At 37.2% G+C, this 22,745-nt stretch overlaps 1 protein-coding gene across 3 annotated transcripts in view; it reads right to left on the bottom strand.

Moving 5' to 3' along the window:
- The window catches only part of LOC150077077 (uncharacterized), a 134,661-nt gene that overhangs the window by 52,400 nt on the left and 59,516 nt on the right, over nt 1–22,745 (bottom strand). For all 3 annotated transcript variants that reach the window (XR_016547674.1, XM_090386029.1, XM_090386030.1), the window contains exons 4-5: nt 16,294–16,481; nt 10,731–10,835 (exon numbers count right to left, since the gene is read on the bottom strand). Coding sequence is in view for 2 of the 3 variants with exons in the window: in XM_090386029.1 (XP_090242155.1) it covers nt 10,731–10,835; nt 16,294–16,481 (293 nt within the window). In the remaining variant the exon portion in view is untranslated. The remainder of the gene's footprint in view (nt 1–10,730; nt 10,836–16,293; nt 16,482–22,745) is intronic.

Genomic DNA, 22,745 nt, shown 5'->3' with positions numbered 1-22,745 from the left:
TGAGGCTGATGGAAATCTACCCAATTAATTAGATATGCAAACCTTTAGCCATAATTATAAGAACATTCCTTGGGTTCAGGGGCTATCCCTATAGATTGGAGATGTGCAAATGTCTCTTCTATTCTTTCACAAAGGGGATCCAAAAGCAAAGTGAGTAGTTATAGACCTATAAGCTCAGCTTATAGGTCTATGCTACTCACTTTGCTCACTACTAAAATAATTAAGTCAGTGGTTAAAGATGTATTGCAGGGTCATCTTGACAGAATTACAGTTTTATGGAAATCACAGCATGAATTTGTTAAAGAGAGAGACATCTTGCCTGACCGATCTGATTAGCTACTATGACACAGTAATGTAGGAACTGGATGCAAAACATAATTATGATATCATATACTTTGATTTCAGTAAAGCTTTTGACACTGTTCGACGTGAAAGACTACTGTAAAAATTAGAGCAAGGCTGCATAATGGACAAGTTACTGGTATGGATAAAGGGATGGGTGAGTGCAAGAGAGAGAAGGTGATTATAAATGAATATTGCTCTTCAAGGACTATTGTTTATTAGTGGAGTCTCTCAGAGTTCCAGTGCTGGGCCTGTTGCCATTTTTAATATTTATTAATGATGTTGATGAAGGCACATCAAGCTTATTATCTAAGTATGTGGATGATACAAAGTTTTGCAGGATGGTTAATGATAACAATCAAGGCATACTACTGCAGCAAGACCTAGGTAAATATACTGAGAAGTGTGCAAACTGAGTTTTAATACCAATAAATGCAAGGTACTACACATTTGGGTAGTGGAAATCCCAAAATAACATAATAGTTGGGTGGTACCACACTCAAGGTGGTAGTGAACAAAAATACCCTAGAGATAATTGTACAGTCTCACATGAAATTCTTTGAGTAGTTCAGACAGGCTGCTAGGTCTACTAATAGTATTCTGTCAATTATATATAGGAATTTTATCCAGTAGGTACAAGGAGGTGATTATCCCATTGTATAAACGCAGTGTTTCCCAAACTTACAATAATCGTGTATCCCTTTTGAGAGTTTAGTCTTACCGGCGTACCCCTCCCCAGGTAAAGATAATTTCGAGGTAGTTTTAATAATACTATTGTATCTGTACTAGTGCAAATACAGTACAATGTATGGTATTCATTCATTTATATATAATAAAAGTTATGCATATATACTATATATAGAATGGACATAATAAAAATCAACAAACATTCTGACAGAACAGCATATGGTGGATTCATACCAGTCTGAAATTAAAGTACGCATGTTAGCTAATGAAGAAAGCACACTTTTAATACTTACTATTTTGGTCTGGAATTGAAATTGGTATTAAAATGTATAAATTTAAATGAAATTTAAAATGCTATGTACCAAGCACTTTTTAATGTTTTACACAACAACTCACAACCTTCACAGAGTAATAAAGGATTAATCAAAATTTAATAAAGCATGCTTTTTTGAAAAGACCACTGTCACTGGCATTCTAAAAGTACCACCTTTGAGGTAGAAGATTCCTTCTGCCTCAAAGGTGGTACTTGTGCATATATCCATTCCAGTTACTGTTCAAACATACACCACAGTAGAGGTTCATTCACAGAAAGGCAAGACAACAAGCAGCAATTATCAAGTGACAAGCAACAGTTATCATGTGATTACTTCCCACAGATTCCAGTAAAATGATGCTTAGGTCACTATATGTAAATAACACACACACACACACACACACACACACACACACACACACACACACACACACACACACACACACACACACACACAGTGAGGTAATGTGCATATACCAAATCACTTAAGAGTGTAGTCCAATAAAATTAGATAACGGGAGGAGATAAGAAAACAAAACCCAAAAAAATCACAAATTATGTAGCTCTATCATCTTTTATGATTCAATAAATCAAAACTGTGATTCTAATAAGAGAAGAGTTTTCACTCTGCAATGTATAAAGGGTTTGGGTTTTCAAGTTTTGATTCAATAAAGCAGCTGATTCAATTAAACAGTGATTCATATAAGTGGAACCCACTATACTAAATTTTATTGAATTTTTTTCTGTGGCTAAAAAACCTATGATAAAGTAAAATAAAAAATTCTGCCATGTACCCTTTAAAACTCTTTTGTATACCCCGAGGTATGCATACCACAATTTAAAAAACACTGGTATAAGGCAATGGATAGACTGCATACAAATCTCAGAGCCTCATTTTAGAATGAATGTGTATCTGTTGGAAGTGGTGTAGAGAGGGGGGCAACAAGAATAATCAAGGACACAAAAGGGTACTTTTACCACGAAAGAATTTAGTTCTGCGAATTGCAGCACTTGGAAACTAGGTGCCTGCAAAGAAACATGATTGAAATTTTTAATTATACCGAAAATTAAATAAAAAAAAAAAAAACACATTTTAGGCATAAATATGGATATGGATCAATTAGTCCAGTCTGCATTCCAAATGAAAAGGCTATTAAACACACACAAACATTTTTAATATGTACATGTGCATACAGGGTGTTTCAGTTAAACGTTTCAGAACTTCTAAGAGGGGTAGGGTACATCCTGACAACTCGAAATCATATAGCAATGTGGGGTCGGAAATGCTTTCCTGAAGCGGTGTTGTACACAGAAGCACCATAAAGAAAAGAGACCGTAAGTGAGAAATCGTTTTAATAATACATGAAAAGAAGCAAAAGGTACATGGATTAAAGTAAGTGTTCGAAGCTTCTTCCATGGGCTACAATGCACGCCTCACATCTCCGACGCATGGACATCCGAACATTCTGGAATACTCCAGGCGAATTTCGAATTTCTTGAACAAGAACGCCAAGTTAGTAGGATGGATGATTACACGAACGCAGAGTTAGCCGATATGCATTTGGCGTACGGGGCTGCAAATTGTAGTGGGCCAGCCGCACAGCGTTTGTACGCGGAAGGATATCCGACGAGGCGTATTCCCAGTCATAATTTCTTTGCAAGACTGCACCAGAGGTTAGCTGAGAGAGGTTCATTTGAAAGAGCTGACAGGGACAGGGTAAGAACAGCACGGACTCCAGCCGTCGAACAGAATGTGCTGCAGCATGTACAGGGGAATCCAAGAACGAGTACACGAAGTCTAGCAAACGCAGTCGGGGTTTCCCATTGCAGCGTCTGGAGGATTCTCCGAGAACAAGACATGCATCCGTTTCACGTGCAACGTGTCCAGACACAGCAACCGGAGGATTATGCACCTCGTATTGCTTTCGCACAGTGGTACCTTGGAAAATGTGCTACAAATCCCCTTTTTCCTGCTGAAGTGTTGTTTTCCGATGAGGCATCCTTCACAAGGGAAGGAATTTTCAACACGCATAACGACCATATCTGGGCGGTCGAGAACCCGCATGCAATACAACGTCGTGCAGCACAGATTCGATTTTCGGTCAATGTATGGGCCGGTATTATGGGAGATCACCTCATCGGACCTTACCTGTTACCGTGTCGTCTAACCGGACCTATCTACTTGATCTTTCTGCAGCAAGTATTGCCACAACTTTTGAGAGATGAACAGATTTCTGCATCGACGCAACAGACAATGTGGTTCCAACACGATGGAGCCCCTGCCCATTATAGCGGAGATGTTCGTAACTACCTGGATGTCACATTTGGTCAACAGTGGATCGGACGTGGTGGTCCCGTGCGTTGGCCTGCTCGGTCATCCGACCTATCATGTCTTGATTTTTATTTCTGGGGTCATATGAAATCGCTAGTTTATGACACCCCTGTTGACAATGCTGAGGAGCTGGTTGCAAGAATCGCAGTAGCTGCCGAAGAAATTCGAAATTCGCCTGGAGTATTCCAGAATGTTCGGATGTCCATGCGTCGGAGATGTGAGGCGTGCATTGTAGCCCGTGGAAGAAACTTCGAACACTTACTTTAATCCATGTACCTTTTGCTTCTTTTCATGTATTATTAAAACGATTTCTCACTTACGGTCTCTTTTCTTTATGGTGCTTCTGTGTACAACACCGCTTCAGGAAAGCATTTCCGACCCCACATTGCTATATGATTTCGAGTTGTCAGGATGTACCCTACCCCTCTTAGAAGTTCTGAAACGTTTAACTGAAACACCCTGTATATTCCTTCTTATTAAGTGTACAAATATATCTAAAAAAAATTTTTAAATGTGCATATATTAGATACTTTTATTCGCTTCCATTTTCATATTTATCAAAATTTATTTCAAATTCCATGCACATACAATGCATTGAATTCAAAATGTACATCTCTTACTTACTGCAGGCTATAATCCATCTTGGCTTAATATCATGTTTCATGTGAATATCGTGTTTTGTTTTTCTGTCTTGATGCAAAAGCAATAACAAATTTTTCAACAACAAAACTATAGATGTTCATGTAAATCATGGGAGTGGAAATGCAGTAAACTTGGAAGTGGTGTAGAGAAGAGCCCTAGTCTTTTATGACATAACCACAAAGTTTTGAATTATATGACAAGCATATAATTCAAACCATTTTGGTTATGTTGGTATCTATCAAGTCCCATATTACTCTTCACAAGAAAACAGTTGTAAAAGGGATGGCATGGAATCTGACAGGTGTCCGAAATTAATTACTCAGCAAAAGCCATAAAAAAAATTTAGGAATTATGGCAATAAAAGTTTGATTGTATTTAGAAAGCTAGAAAAATTCAAGATTTTTAATCATTAATTATTAAAGGGTAACAGGAGCATTATTTTTGAGTGGTACTTGTCAATCCTTGTGTCACTACTAGAGGGTTAAAGCGAATAAAGTTTGTTTAAAATGTATAAAATGTATAAAAATGGCAAACCAGCAGTGAAGATTGAATGAAGCAATGGAAAATTGATTAGGGTTAAACTTGGAGTGATACAAGGTTGCACCTTAACACTTCACTTTTTTTATATATAACTTTCATCGAATGATATAATGCAAGTTGCTGCAAAGTGTGCGAGATGTGAAAATTGGATTGTTATTATATGCAAACAATATTGCACCGCAATGTATAAAGTTATTCAAGAATCTCCCTATAAAAAAACGTAATAGAGAATGTGCCATGAAAATTAGTTACACAAAAAAATGTTATGAAAGTTAGAAGACAAGAAAAATTTTGAGTAGAAATTAAATAATCAAAAATTGGAATGAGGTAGTAATTTTGTACATCCAGGTTATAAAATTACTTTTATGTCTAGTCTCATACTTAAAGATCAAAAACTAAACATAAAAGCAAACAGAAAACAGGAGAAATAATGAAAAAAATTCAAGAAGCCAGTTAAATAAATTAATTTGAAGCCAATTAATTGTTCGCAGGCCGGCCGCAAGTTAGTACACTGGACCGAACCTATTCGTAACTCTCTAGGAGGCTGCTAGATCAGCTAGTGTATAATCTTGCTTCCTCTACTCTACCAGATAGTGACTGGAGGGAGTCTGAGTAGTGTGTATGCGGGAGGCATAGTCAAGGCCACGTTATGTCAAGGATCTGGGTATATTCTTACCCTGTGTACGCCATATCCAAAAATTTCATTACATTCATACAGCCTGCCCCACCCACGTTTTTTTACTATTGAATACACCATGAATTGTCAAACTAATAGAGTAAGCTTATCTGCGAAAAGATCTAAACCTCCCAAACACTTCCTAATTCATTTCACAAATATATGTGGTCTCGATTCTAATCTCAACGATGTCCATTTCCAATTGCAGTCTGCCAAACCCCAGGTACTTTTTCTGACAGAATTTCAGTTATGTTGATTAAACTATTCCTCATCTCAGTTGCCCAAACTATTTGTTGTATGATTCCATCTGCCTCAAAGGTGGTACTTGTGCATATGTCCATTCCAATATTCCCTGTCAGAGACTTGGTAATTTGGAATCTCCTCTTTTCGATATTCGCTGGCTTAAAATCTCTCTACCTCATTGTGTCAAATTCATCTGTTGTCTCTACCATTCTCCCAACTGAACTAATCACTTGGAGCTCTTTGCAACTTGACTTTCTCCAGTCCAACTTTCCTAACAGTGAGGTAATTTTCCTTGGTGATTTTAATGTTCACAACTCCAGCTGGCTTCCGTTTTCTAGTCACGCCGACCCAGAAGGTCGAGATGCTGAGGCTTTTGCAATTACTAATGACCTAGCATAGATTGTTCATTTACCTACAAGAATACCAGACAATCCTAACCATACAGCCGACATGCTTGATCTTTTTCTCCCAAACAACCCTTCTAAGTACACGGTCGAAGTGAGAGGTCCTTTAGGCACCTCATCACAACTTGGTGAGTGTCTCTTCTCCAATGCAGCCTTTATCTCATAGCTATTCCCAACCTCATATTGTTTGGCATTACAAGAATGTAAAATGGGATGACCTGCGAGATTTCTTTTCTTCTTTTCCTTGGTCGGATTACGGTTTCAAAACTTCTGATGTCAACGTTTGCTCAGATCATGTCAGTGAAATTATTCTTGCAGGAATGGAATCCTTTATCCCACACTCCACTTTAAAACCTCATCTTTTTCTAAACCTTGGTTTTCCAATAAATGTGCTAAGGCTGTTCAAGAGAAGAATGTTGCATATCGTAATTGGCTTGTTTCTAATTCTTCAGTTTCATCTTGTGCCTACACCAAAGCTCGCAACAATTGTAAAGCAGTTATTAATCAGTCCAAACTAGAGTTTGAACAGACTAAGAGTAGAAAACTTGCTTCTTGCCCTAATGGTAGCCAAGCATTCTGGTCTCTTGCAAAAGCTATTGGCCACAACTTTTGCCTATCTCTGCTCCCACCTCTGTTCAAATCAGATGGTTATGTTGTCACTTCAGTCAAGGATAAAGCTGACCTGCTAGCATCCCATTTTTATTCCAATTCATGTATCAATGACCTTGGTAAAACACCTGCCACCATTCCCAACATGCTCCAATCACTGCCTCCTCTGGTCTTCTGTCAAATGGATGTCAGAAGAATTTTGATGAATCTTGATGCTAAAAAGGTTCCAGGTCCTGATGGTATTTCTCTTCTCAAAACCTGTGCTCCTGAACTTACTCCTGTTCTTTACCGCCTATTTTCACTTTCTTATTCCAAAGGTGTTTTTCCTTCTGCTTGGAAATTTGCTCATATCCAGCCAGTTCCTAAAAAGGGTGACAAATGCCTCCCATCCAATTATCGTCCTATTGCAATTAGTTCTGCTCTTTCTAAAGTAATAGAGAAATCAATTAACCGCCAACTCTTAAACTACCTAGAAACCTTCCGTCTGATCAACGATCGCCAGTATGGATTCCGTCAGTGTTGATCAACTGGTGATATTCTGGCTTATGTTACCCATTTATGAACTAATTCAATGGAAAAGTTCGATGAAACACAAGCAGTTGCTCTTGACATCTCAAAGGCTTTCGATCGTGTTTGGCATAAAGGTCTTCTAAACAAGCTTCCATCTTATGGTTTGCCAACTGTTTTTTGTAATAGGTTATCCAGTTTTCTCTTTGATCGCTCAATGAGGGTGATGGTAGATGGCTCTCTGTCTTCTAACTTCTCCACTATGGCTGGTGTCCCCGAAGGTTCAGTTCTTTTCTCCACTCTTTTCCTCTTGTATATTAATGACCTTCTTCCATTGACTGGAAATCCTATCCATAGTTTTGCCAATGATAGCACGTTGCATTCCACTTTCTATTTTGAGAAACCTCGTCCTGCTCAATCAGCTTCAACTTCTCGAACATCCGCTACCAATTCCTTAAATGCCAATCTCAAGGTAATTCTCAAGTGGGGCAAAGACAACTTAGTTGATTTCAATCCTTCTAAAACTCAGTCTTGTCTTATATCTCGCAAAAAGGATTCTTCTGCTCCTATGCTTATCTTTGTGACACTCCAATTTCTAGGCAAAATGATATATCTCTTTTGGGGATTACCCTGACTTCTAATCTCTCTTGGCACAAGCACATTACAAATATTGCTTTCTCTGCATCTAAAAAACTTGGTTTTCTCTTTTGCTCTCGGTGTTACTTTTCTTCCAAACAGCTGTTCACTCTTTACAAATCATAAATCTGCCCTACAATGGAATATTGTTCCCGCATTGGGGCGGTGCCCCCAATACCTCTCTCAGGCTTCTTGATTCCGTTCAGAAAAGGGCAGTTAGGTTAATTAATGATTCATCTCTAAGAGACTCTCTTCGCTCACTGTCTCATAGACATACTGTTTCTGCTGCATGCCTCTTCTACAGATATTTCTGTGGCCACTGTTCTTCTGAATTGGCTTCTATAATTCCCACTCTCTCTTTCAAAACAGTCTGAACAGGTGCCGCCACCAGCCAAGATCCATTTACTGTCCAACTTCAATCTCACAGAACCAACTTTTCAAACTTTTCATTTTCCTCATTTATTCATTCAACTGCCGTTTTCTTGAACAACGTTCCTTCATACGTATTTCCTGAAAATTACAGTCTACAGAAGTTCAAGTCCAATGTCAATAAATATCTTCTGTTGTCTTCTCAACCTCCAACCCAGCATGGTACTAAGTACTATAGGTTCTAATACCTCTCGTGTTTGGGGTTTACATGAAAAAAATTTTTAAAAAAAATTTGAAGCCAAAAAAAAAAAAAAGAAATCAGTCAAAAGATAAAATTAGTTGTTTATAACATAGTTAGGGAGATCTATTTTAATTTATGGAATGACAGCTTGGTAATAAATTAAAGAATTGATCAAAAATTAAAAGAAATGTGTTTTAATAATATAAATAGAACTAACAGATGGAAACAATGACAAGACTATACTGCAATTGAGGAAATAAGAAAAAATCTTGCAGTAACATACTGTATATCCCCAGTGGTGTATAATATGGACACAGTTGAGACAGGAAGGTTATTTAAAACTAGGGTTGGAGAACATTGCAAACATGTAGAAAAGGGGAAATACCAAGAAATCTGAAATAGAATATGCCTATGAATGTTCCAATCATGCTATTAATATAAAAAAAATTTTAATTATAGGGAGAAAGGGATTTTGTCAAAAGAAAAATTAAGGAAGCTATGCATATAGAAAAATAAGACAATGAACAGAAATATGAGAATGAGATACAAATACATTATGAATGCATCCATTTTGCAAAATATAAATTTATAATAATTTATTTAATTTCGTTTTTCATTTTTTTTTATTCAAGGTTTAAAATCAATGTACATAATTATAAGAGAACTGTTCTTTAGAGGGTAGGATAAGTTACAGGGGTCTCTCCGACTGACCAGTGTTTTAAGACATCATCCTCCATCTCTTACTTTTGCCTGGACATGACAACTACTGAAAGGAGTTGTGCATGTGACCAAGCAACTGATATACAGGGTACAGTCACATTATTATGACCACCTACCTAGTATCCAGAATATGCACCTTTCGCAGCATGCACCGCAGCCAGCCACAGTGGGAGGGATTCAATAAGTCCGCGGAAGGCTGCTACGGGTATCTGTGACCATGCAGACTGCAGTGCACGCCAGAGTTCCTTTAGTTCCTTAGTGGAGGAGTCATCCATCTGATGTGTCGATCGAGGTGATCCCACAGATTTTCAATTGGGTTAAGATCCGCGGAATTCGGTGGCCAAGGGAGTAGCTTGAAGTCTTCGTCATGCTCCTCAAACCACTCACGAACAATTCTGGCAACATGTCTTGCTGATAGATACCATTGCCCCCAAGGGAACACGGTCAACATTTACGGGTGTACCTGATGGGCAACGATCAATAGGTAACCATTTGCATTCAGGGTGCCCTCCAGAGGTATCAGCAAACCTGTCTTCTGCCAACAATCATGTCCGGGTGTCCGTTCTCAGAGGTTTCACGCCTAATACGCCACAGTCCATCCACTCAGTGGAGCAGAAACTGTTACATTGGAGAAGGCCACCCATTGCCACTCGGCCAGGGTCCAGTGTCAGTATTGCTGTGCAAACTGATGGCATTGTTTGCAATGAACGGCCGTCAGCATGGGTGCTGTAACCAAGCGTCTGCTCCAGAGCCCAATGCACAACAGGGTTCAGTGCACTGTTCATTTGGACGGCCAGTTGAGCAACAGTAGTACTCCGATTGGTCCTGACCAACCATTTCAGCTGACATTCACCTCTGGGATCAGTGGCACATGGGGCTCCACAATTGGCACATTGGGTCATCAAAACTGTCCCATTCGTCCAGTCTCGATACACTTTTACCACTGCAGCATGTGAGCATTTCACAAAGTCAGCTGTTTCGGAAATGCTGGCACCCCTGGCCCGATTGTTGATGATCATTCCTTTTTCCAGGTCGGATAGGTCGCGTGCTTTGCCCATGACAGAGGCTGTTACTGTGTTCATGGATGCCAAACATCAAGCCTTATATGCTTGCTGTGTGTGAACTTGACATATGCGCTGTATGATTCGCTAGGCATGTGTGATGTCTGCATTGGGGGTGGTCATAATATTGTGACTGGACTCTGTAGATTCCAAAACATGATGCCCTTTATAAAGGTAATTATTACAGTGTAACAGTTGTTTAAGTTGTAGTTATCGCTTAATAAAAATTAAGATAATAATCTTAATATAATAAAAATAAGAATGAAAACCACTTGTTATGAAGAATAACTATCATTATATAAAGTCCAGGGATAATACACAGAAATTGATATTATGAATAATTAATTGTTCTGCTTTCAACATTAGTTTCTATTTATGTATCCAGTTTCATGATTACAAAGCACTTACATAAAGAGATGGGATTCCTTCTTCTTCTGCATACAATTTTAATAATGTAACAGCAGTTGATATGGCATAATGAAGGCCTGATAAATCACTAGAAATAAGTCTTAACTATAAAATACAAAAGGTAACATACATTACTGAATTACAATGGCATACTACAAACTTATTTAAATACCAGTAATTACCTTTTTCTAAATGATAAATAATTATAAACCATGAAATAAAAATTGTTTAAAATAAGGTTTTCGATAATCATGGAAGTGATCCCCTCCCTTTTCATGTGGTATATTATACTGTACTTGTGAATGATACCAAGATATACACTAGGAGCTACAATAAAGGATTAAAAAAATAATAAAACAGGGGAAGGGTCATTACCATAAGTTGAAAATTACAATAATTAATTTTACATGCAGAGAGGTGTAATTATATTTAAAATTTTAATACCTGTTATTTTATTACAGCATTTGAAATATATTTATTAAAAATTGTTTTATATACACTGTACTCTAGTATGTACTATTGGGACATTTCACCCCTGGGACGCAATGCTTAATAACAGCAGTCACATGGCAGTACTGCTTAAATGTTAAATGCTTAATAAGACATTAATTGTTATTAATGTCAAATGCTTAGTAACACATTAATAACTGCTTAAATGCTTAATAACAGCAGTGAAATGGCAATACTGCTCAAAAGCAGAATATAAAAGGCATGCACTCTCAATGACAGACAAGTCAAACAGCGTGAGATGAGAAAAGGACCTAGATAACTTCACAAGAGGTTTTGACACATAGCAGTCATGTTCGTTTACTAAATGGCAGAAAGAGAGGGTACCAAAAATCAACTGTTGGAAACAGCTTATTTTTGGCATCCCCTCTTTCTTTCATCTTCCATTGTATACCAATGGAAAACAAAATGTAATGTGACCACTGATCCCAAGCCAAGCCAGAGCACCATTAATGATCTGCAGTGCATGCTGACAGCTGACACAAACGGTGGAAGAAAATCTCCAGGGCATCCATAATGAGAGATTCAAGAGACAGCTGACAGAAAGTGTAAAACCAACCACCATCAGAAAAATGCTTCATAGAATGGATTACCCTAATCTTGCAAGCGAAAGCTGCCTCCCAGCAATAAACATCACTGCTATCCTGGTACAGAGAATGAATTATTGGATATTACAGCACTAGCAGAATGTGAAGTGATGAATAAAATTACACACTATAGGTATCAGACAGATGCAACTGATTGTAGCATATGCCCAGAGAAAGTTTCATCCAGATCGTATTGCACCAACAATGAAGTTTGATAGTACAGGCCTGTTTCACATGTTTGAACTTGGTTCACCAGATGTCTTCAATGAAACCTATTGTGACATTCTAAATAATTCTACCATACCTATACAATTGGAAATCCTTTGAAAAGAGACTATATTTGTATGAATATAGTCTCCAAATATAGTCTCTGTGTCACAAAGAAGAGTCAGTATAATGGTTTGAGAAGAATAATATGGTGAAACTGCCATTTCCAGCCTGAGAGAGAGAGAGAGAGAGAGAGAGAGAGAGAGAGAGAGAGAGAGAGAGAGAGAGAGAGAGCGAGAGCGAGAGAGAGAGATTCAGTCGTTCATCACATACCAAGAATTTGTAGAAAGTGTTCTCATAAGGTTATTAATGTCATTAGATCTCATGATGATCATACTCAATATTAAAAATTTCTTTTTGCTAACAAAATGCTTTTTCATAAGGTGTTCCAAAATATAATGGAGGACTGTGCAAGCATGCATGAGCACATGTGTAGTAAAATCCTGCTACAATGAATATCATTTTGAGTAAAATTTCACTTAATTAATAATATCTTTCAAACAGAGGTCTATTTTCCTTCCAACATGGAATATACCAATCACTTAGTAATATTACTTTGCTTACTTTAGAACCCCTCCATGATGAACACATAAAGATAGAACTGAAATAACCACAAGGTCATGAAATTAACAAATACAATTAAAATGAGGCAAGCTGGAATATACTGGTACATAAGTTTAATGCAAATAGAAATAACTGAATTTATGAAATGGGACTGAAAATAAAATAAAATGGATGTTAATAAGAAAGAAAGAAAGAATCTTTATTTGTCCTACCAAAATATAAATATAGTAGTACATTGGTAAGAAACAAATTTCCTTCATCGCAGAAAATGCCAGAGAATTAACATAAAATGAAATATAAAAAAATAGCTAAAATATAATAGAATATCCAAAATATAAGAGAAAAGCTAAAACATAAAATGAAAGTCTCATTACTACATTTCTGTCCAGAGTCCTGTCAGTTGTAGTAAAAGTTCAGTTTAACATGACATCTCCTAAAACAACCTATGCGAGATATATACACTTGTTCAAATAATTACACACAATTGTGTACACGGTCATTGACAGAAATACACAAAACTGCTAAGCAACAGTAGCCTTAGCAAACCACACCACGGTTTGTCTTGTATAGTTCTGATTTTCTATCAGAGTCAATTCCCATATGTGATAAGCTGTGAATTGACTGCAATGCTCTAGCTGGTAAGAACCTGTCGGCCATCTAGGTATAACATTCATCTAGATGAATACTTATATTTTCTGAAGAATTCCAATTATCAGTTGCTATAACCACGCCCATCTCATTTGTCCCAGTGATTGATTCTATGATTACTTCTACTTTAAATGTAGTATATCCACTACGATATTCTCAATCAGAAATTTCTTAATATGGAAATCTCTGCTTTTTGATACTTTTTTGGGGTCAAAATCTCTTTACCTCATCCTATAAAATTAGGTTGTTGTCTCTACTGCTCTCCCAACTTAACAAATCAATTGGAACTGGCTTTCTTTGAAAATCAACTTTTCTAACAGTGAAATAATTTTCCTTTATGATTGCAATATTCACAGTTCCAGATGGCTCCAATTTTCTATTTGTACTAATCCAAATGGTGGAGCTCCTGATGCTCAGCAGACTATATTATGTGATATATAGTCACATGATGTTTTATACTGAATGTGTCATGTTTCCATAGGCACACCTTACTCTACAGGATCCTTCTATTTTTATATGGCATTCATGTAACTCAGTGTAAAAGGCTGATGAAAGAAGCAAATAATTCTTGAAAGCTTTTTATGTATTTATATATATGTTATTGATTTTTATTACTTTTAGTTATGTATATATATTCCCTTTATGTTGAAATAAACTGGTCACTTTTACATCAGCATGCATTATTCTTATTTGGCCAACACAAATTGTTATGAATATTTTTCATGAACCTCAAAAATTATTTTGCAATATTCTTTTATACTTGAACACCAAACAAAAACAAAAACAAAAACAAAAAAAAAAAACCACTTCAAAGATTAAAGAGCTATGTTTAAATCCTTCTGTTATTTGTTTGTTTTTTTTTCATCTAGTATTTCTAGTTTGTCACTAATCTTCAAATTAGTGAAAAGGTAATTCATAATAACTTATAATAAGTTAGTAGTGGCAAATGATACAAGAAAGCAAGCTTATACAGCATCAACAAAAAAAAAAAAAAAAACTACTCACCTCGCTCCCATCCATCCTCTCTGAGAATTTGTCTAGCTGTTCCTTGAATTTATTCAATTAAAAACTAAAGAAGTTAAATAATAAGTTAAAACTGAACTTTCCAGTTATTTGTTTTTGTCACCAAAGTGGGTAGCTGTACATGAAACTATTCTTTTCCTGTGACTGGAAGCATTTCTGGAATTCATTTATTGATAATCAATTTTAGTGCCCTAAATATACATTTTTGAGCTCCTAGAAAGACCCAAAATGTGCCCTTTTCAGCAAGATTTAATACTTAAGAACAGAAAGAAGTCAGATGAAGAAAACTGGAGGAATAAGACATTTCATCAAAAATTCCTCACCAATAATGCAGTATGAGCCAATGCACTACTATAATGAAACACCTGCTTTTCTGGCCACAATTTATACCTTTTCTCTCAACCACTTTAGAACTTGAAAGTAAAATATCTGATTGACAGGTTCTCCTTGGGGAACAAATTCTAAGGGGACAATACTTTTTCATCAAAGAAAGTGATGAACAGTCTTGAATTCCAATTTGCTCGTCCTTTCTGGGTTTTTTTCAGCCTTGGAGAACTCTGTTCTTCCATATCATACTGACCATACTGAAATATCCATGTTCTGTCCACTGTTATGATGGTATCTGGAAAGTTCACTTCTGCTTGAATTTTGTCCAAAAGGAGGTGGAAACCTGTTCTCATCTCAATCATTGATCACAGTTTAAGATTTCTGGCAACATCTTCCCACAGACCATTTCGAGACTGATGGTTAAAATGTGACAAATACATATTACCAATCCCCCAGTTGTTCTGCATCGTTCTGATAGCCATTCTCCAAGTGATATGAACAAGTTCCTGCACTTTATCCAATGTTTTCATCTCTTTTCACTGTTATCATATGGTTTGACTGTGAATTGGGAGTTCTCTTTCCTCAGAAAATCATTCACATCATTTACAAACTTATCCCTTAGATACTGAAGACTCCCCATAAACTTCTTTAAATAATTCATATATTTTGGTGGGAGCTGTCCTAAAGTGAACCAGAAATATCAGGTTCACACGCTGACATTTCTGGTTCACTGTTCCATAAATTTTTCAGAATTTTCGCATTTTTGAAGCAGAAACCCTATTTTAATTTATTATTGTAAAACACACAATAAGCAGATGACTTATGATTGTTGTAACAATTGCTGCAAGCAAAAGAAACATGCTTCGTGTGTTACTAGCTTCATAACTGGGTGCAACAGCAACACCTCCTTGTGGCCCTTCTTGGAACTTGATACACACCTCATACGCTAAGGCAGAGGTTCCCAAACTTTCTCAGGGTGCCCTTAGTGTCCCAGTAATATTTTCATGGCACCCCTAGGCCAAAAGAAATACCTAACACAGTGGTTTTCGATCTTTTAATATATACCTGTATAATAATTTTATTCTTTATATAGAGGTACTAAATAAAGATCAATTATAGATCACCACAAAATTAAAAAGATACAGTACAATGGATACCATACACCTTTTTTATAATGAAATAAATATACAAATTTAAAAAATAATAATAATAATAAATTTAAGTAACTTAAACTCAAATTACATGGCACCCCAAGAATGTTGTTGCGGCACCCTAGTGTGCCACGGCACCCCGGTTGAAAACCACTGCACTAAGGTATCAATATATTATAGCCACAAACTTTTGTGTTATACAGGTGATTTAAACCATTTTTGGAATGAAAAAAAACTCACAAACCCCCAATCTTGCTTCTAAATGCTTCAGTAATTTCTTTGTTATTGAGAGAATTCCTTTCCAAATGCATCGTAAGTGGCAAATCCACTTAACAACAGAAAGCAACCTACTAATAGAAGAGGAGCAAATAACAAACCCTGATGCTGAGAATATTTTATTTATTAAAACTAATACTCTGAAAACAGGACTGTCTTATAATTAACACACAACAAATATAAAATTAATTTTTCAAGGCTCAGTAATCTTACCTGATTGTTTCTTACAATAATTCGATAGCTATCTTTCCTCTGAAATACAGACCAGCTCACATGACACATGATTCTGACTTTTTCCAATGGAGCTGATGGAAGGATGCCTTCTACTTTTAATTCATATCCCAAAATTTTTAAACTCTCTTCATGGATATTCCATAATTCAACAACTTCACAAGGCAAAACTAGGGCAATAAAAATAAATATGATATTTATGAGAAGCTGGAAAGTATATTCAGCTTAGAACAAATATTATATTTATTTGAAATAATAAACTGAATAATCTTTTCCCAAATCATTTTTTTTTTAAAGAGAATTTGAATTCCAGATGAGTGAGAACAAAACAATTCATATGAAGGTCTTGCTGGACTTTTTAGATGATTAGTGCTGTTTGCTACTGAATTATAGCAATCACTGCCAGGTGCAGTGCACCAAATTCTAAATTGAGTTTAGGCATCTGAGGATGTAGCTAGATTTTTTAGTGATCCTCAATTCAACATGAATTGGCATAAAAAATAGTTTTAAAAGTAATGAATATCACTTGTACTTAGGTGGGTGAAGTTTTGGCAAATTTTACTAGTATTTCCATTTCTTTCTGTTTTGTTTGTGATAAGCTTAATTTTCAAATGTGCTGATTATGTAATTATGATTAGTTTTCAAATTAGATAACTAGTTTAAAAGTTGGATTAAATCTTTTGCACAGCCATCTAATGTGCATTCATCAGTGATGGAAACTGATAGTTTACAATAACTTATAATTAGTTCTATTGAATATATTGTGATTTTGCCATTTTGTGAATTTGAATTTAATTTTATCTAGAAAAGCAGCAATCCCCAGAGGCTCACATCTGGTGAGTATTGGCTTGGCACACCCAGGGTCCTGAGCTGGATATCATAATTCTTCTCTTTCTTGGTGATTCTCTTTTCTCTCTCTCTCTCTCTCTCTCTCTCTCTCTCTCTCTCTCTCTCTCTCTCTCTCTCTCTCTCTCTCTCTCTCGGGGTAACTTGGGAATTTCTTTTTGGCTGGTGCAGCATAAGCCTCAGGCTTCCTTGCACCATATAGCTAATTATAATAATAATAATAATAAGGCTGTGCAGTTACTTTGAGTCTTTGAAAGATTAGAAACATCTTGATGAATCATAATGATGTTCTGAGTTTTAAATAAATAGCAGATCCACTTATTTTTGATGAAGCTATTTAAAAAAGTTATTAAAAACTTAGCTAACTATGTATATAAAGTGCTTGGCATCATAATACACAGCCATTTCTGAATAAACAGAAAATTTTTAAGGTGGCATCATTTTAGGTTATATCTCATATTGTGAATACCTTCACAACAAGTTGCCATGATATTGCACTACTTCGAATAAGTAACGCTTCACCTAAGGAGAAGACTAATGTTACTTATTCTCAGATAGGTACCACCACCCAGACAGCACTGTTTCAGGGCTATTTGGCCCTTCTTCAGTGAGTGGGTAGGTACCCAAGTGATGCAATGATGGCAAAAACAGTTATGAAGTATAACTCCACAATATGAGAGATGCCTGATGGTGTATGATGTATTTAGACTAAGGCGCATTTAGGGCTAGAGCCTCAAGCTGCGAACAAATTTGGACTATGTATATAAAGTGCTTGGCATCATAATACACAGCCATTTCTGAATAAACAGAAAATTTTTAAGGTGGCATCGTTTTAGGTTAGGCAATATCATGGCAACTCGTTGTGAAGGTATTCACAATATGAGATATAACCTAAAACGATGCCACCTTAAAAATTTTCTGTTTATTCAGAAATGGCTGTGTATTATGATGCCAAGCACTTTATATACATAGTCCAAATTTGTTCGCAGCTTGAGGCTCTAGCCCTAAATGCGCCTTAGTCTAAATACATCATACACCATCAGGCATCTCTCATATTGTGGAGTTATACTTCATAACTGTTTTTGCCATCATTGCATCACTCGGGTACCTACCCACTCACTGAAGAAGGGCCAAATAGCCCTGAAACAGTGCCGTCTAGTGGCTGTTTTGTGAATTATTTCGTTCATCAGTGTTCTTCTCGTTCTGAAGGTTGAAGAGAGTGTTCGATCACATCGAGAGGTTAGCGGCGGTCCTTTCAGCTGAGGTTTCCCCGTTGTGGGGAACCTCCTTTAGGGGGGTAGTAAGTGTTTGATTTTCTTTTGTTTTACGTTTCTTTGAAATTTATTTCTGCCAAGTTAGATATTTTCTTTTTTCGTTTTGCTGGTGTCAGGCAGGACACGGGATCTTTTCATTTTTCCTTAAGGAACCGAGATTAATTATGGCACAGTTCTTCTTTAGAGAAAGAACAGTGGAGTTTCAGACTACAGAGGTTTGTCCAATTAGAGAGGTAATGCAAGGAGTGACTCAGGTTGTTTCGGTTCACGAGATAAAAGGTTTAACTCCTTTACCGAGGCAGAAATATCAGTTGGTCTTGAAAACAATAGAGGCAAGAGAAAAGGTCTTGAAAGGGTTTTCTATTAGAAACGTAATGATCAAACCTGTGCAAATTGGTAACATACGCAAAGTGGTTACTATTGACAGATTTCCGGTAGAAATGTCTAATGGTCCTGTCGAGAGTTTTTTTAACAAGTTTGGTAAGGTGGTTAAGATTCATAGAAAAGAATATGAGGAATGGCCAGGCGTGGAAACAGGTACGGTGCAAATACATATGGACATGAAAACGCCCGTGCCAAACATCATCGATTTGATGGGTCATAGGTTATTAATAAATTACCCAGGAGTTCAAAAAGTTTGTTTGAGGTGTGGAGGTAAAGACCATTTGGGAGCAGAATGCCAAAAATCACGTTGTTTTAATTGTAATGGCACCGGTCATATTACGGCCAACTGCCTTAATAATTGTAAAAAATGCGGAGCTTCCACGCATAAATTTATTCAATGCCCGGAACGCACCTTTGCCGAAAGAGTTGCTGGTGGGGGAGGACAGCAGAAAGCGAGCGAGCCACCAAAAGATATGCCTAACGCTGAGAGCGTGGAAACTATAATTGCGCAGAGGGGTGAGACGCAGATTAAAGAAATCACACCAACGTTTACAATAGCGTACGATATGTCGCCAACACAATCGGAACACGTAGAACCAACAGAGGATATGGAAGCGGAAAATACAGTACGAAATGTACATAAACGGGGGGGAGAAGGAAGAAATAAGCGGTAAAACTAAAAGAGCAAAAGGGGGAACAGAGGAAATTCAAGAAGAGACCGAAATAAAACAAATAGAGGGGGAAGAGTTATCAATTTTGTCAGGCGGTAAGAAAGATTGCAAAACACTTTCGGGGTCTGATTCGGATTCAGATGGCATACAAACGAGGGAATACGAAGGGATAGAATGGTTAAATGTAGTAGGAAACACAAAAGAGTACAGGGAATATAGGCAAAGCTTGGCGGAAATTGTTAAAACTCGAGGAGAACCGAATTTTCTTTGGAATGAAAACGAGGAGGGTCAGGTAGTTAATATTCAGTTCACCTGGGGTGATTTCGTTATTTCTAATATTAAAAACAAAAATGTTGGAGATCTCACTGTGTTACTTACCAGTAACAAATTAAAGTTAAATGCCGAACATAGGAATATTTTAGCAGAAGTTTTAGTAAAGTTCTGCTCATAATGTCGGGAATAACATTTATGTTGTTAAACATACAGGGTCTGAGAGCGGTTAACAAACAAATGATGATATGGCAAATTATGATGAACATGGGGGTGAAGATTTGGTTTCTACAAGAAACCCACTTCGCCAGCTTAGCAGACATCCAGCAGTTTCAAAACAGATACCGGTTGTTAGGATTTTGGAGTTTTGGGACAAATCGATCCACAGGGGTGGGAATAGTAGTGGTTCCTCCAATTTTAGGGACTGTACGACTGGCAGGTAGGGATACAGAAGGTCGGGTTGTGGCAGTGGATTGGAGTTATGGGGGGCGTACAATTAGACTAATCTGTGTCTATAGTCCAAATTCCACTTTAGAAAGGAAAACTCTGTTTCAGGGGCTGGGCAACTATATGAGGGGGGTGCAGTGGATTATAATGGCAGGGGACTGGAACTGCGTTCCTGACCCCATTATGGACAAAATTCTGGCGGGTAACCCGCATCATGGTACGGGGGGAGTTCGTGAATTAATCGAGGTTTGTACTAAATTCGACTTGCCACGAGAATAGCCAATAATATAGGAACTAGGATAGATCGCATGTATGCAACAAGTCAGTTGAAGGATAAAATAACAATGATACGGCATGTGAATTTTGCCGGAGGGCGACAAGTTTCAGATCACTTGGCAGTAATGTGGAAGGGAGATTTATTTACGAACGTTAGTCTGGGAAAAGGCTATTGGAAGCTCAACCCAGCAGTTCTGGAGAGAGAGGACTGGGACTTTACAACAGTTGTTAAACAGATAATAGAGCAAGGTGGTAATGAATGGGAAATGTGGGCGAAAATAAAAGAAAATGCTAAATCATTTTATTATTCCAAAATTAAGGAAAGAAACGAACGACGCAGAAATAGACTGAAAGATCTCTTTCAAGAAAAAAGAATTTACCAACGGTGCGGGGAAGAAAGGGCAACAATAGAAGTACAAGCGATTATTGACGGTATAATATTGGCAGCAGAGAAAGAAAAAGCGCGGAAAATACAGCTGAAATTTAGGGAAGCTGATACTCCTTCAGCTGCGTTTTACCAAAGAAGACTAAGGCTAAATAATTTAGCCAAAACGGTTCAGGAAATTAAAGACGAGGACAACACACATTCAACAACGTCAACTATTATGAATAGTTTTGTAAATTATTATGAAAAAGAGTTTGCTTTGCAGAAAAAAGAGAGAGACAACTCCATTTGGGCGATTGGACAATTCACTCCCGAGCAAAAAGCATTACAGGACAGGGAAATAATTATGGGGGATCTAACTGTGGCTCTGAAATCATGTAAATTGCGACGCGCGCCGGGACCGGATGGTTTGGGGGCAGAATTTTATAAGAAATTTTGGAACTTGTTAGCGCCTATTCTTTTGGCCGTCTTTAACAATTTTTTTCAGGAAGGGGTTGTACCCGAAGGCTTTTTAAATGCCTATACTACTTTCATTACGAAGCATGGACGGGATTTAACGAAAATTGCTAACTGGAGACCTATAACGTTGGCTAATTGTGACTATAAAATATTTGCAAAGCTTTTGACAACTAAGTTAAAACGCGACGTAACCCAGGTAGTTAGAAGCACACAGTGTTACGGTATACCGGGGAGGCGGATAGAATATAACCTTTGGCTATTGAAAGATATATTAGAATATCGGAAACGGAAAAGTTACAAGTTAGCGTTAGTGGCAATCGACCTAGAAAAGGCTTTTGATAGAATCGACCACGACTACCTTTTCTCTATAATTAAAGATACGAACATAGGATCTCAGTTGTTTACAGTTCTCAGAAATTTATATACACATAGTAACACACAACTTTTGATAAATGGAGAAATCTCGAAAAACATTAAAATTGAAAGGGGAGTTAAACAAGGATGTCCGCTTAGTCCTTTGTTATTTACGTTAGCACTAGAACCATTACTGGGAAGAATAGACAGAACTGAGGCCATTCAGGGGATACCGTTGCCACAGCCGGCAGAACAGTGTAAATGTATAGCATATGCGGATGGTGTTACCGCCACCCTCACTACGAGTTATGCGGTGGAACAATTTATGTCACTCGTCACTTCTTTTGGTAAGAAGTCGGGGTTAAAAATAAACGAAGACAAAACTAGGATCAAATTGTTAGGGGAATGGGTACATCGCCCTTTACCACAACGAGAAGTGGAGTCAGATAAATCGATCCAAATATTGGGAGTTCCATTTAGAGAGAGTCCCATGCTACCTGTAGGAAGACTCACCACTAAAATACGGGAAAGTTTAAAAGAGTGGGAAGTGGGACAATTTTCCTTTGAGAACAAATCCATTATTGTTAAGACCATAATTCTTCCTATAATCTTATACACGGTGTTTATAACAGGAATCACAGCTAGGACAATGAGACGATTTTACGTTCCAACATTTCAGTTTCTATGGGGAGGAAAACGGCAAGAGATAGCGCAGAAATTTTTATTTTTACCGTGGGAAGAGGGGGGAATAAGTATTCCAAAAATTAATTTGAGGTGTAGCTGTAAGAGACTGCTGGATGTGGCTAACATGGTGCAATCTAACCATTTAGTAGCGGTACTGATAAAATATTTTATGGGATTCAATACAGCCTTAATTAAAGGAGGCGCTTATTTAGGGCCTAAAGCAGAGACAATTCCTAAATATTACAAAAAAATTCGGGATATGTGCACACAGTTCAGAGAGAAAGATATAGATCCTTTTAAGGGTGGTTTAAAACATCTCTACTGGGCCCTGTTTAACTCGGAAAATCCAGAAAAACCAAATTTAGGAAACCTTAATGCACAGTT

Source organism: Mastigoproctus giganteus, chromosome 12, assembly GCF_048544385.1.
Source record: "Mastigoproctus giganteus isolate SK-2022 chromosome 12, ASM4854438v1, whole genome shotgun sequence".
NCBI lineage: Eukaryota > Metazoa > Arthropoda > Arachnida > Uropygi > Thelyphonidae > Mastigoproctus > Mastigoproctus giganteus.
The sequence above is the reverse complement of the archived record's forward strand: the minus strand, read 5'-3'. Positions and strand labels throughout refer to the sequence as shown.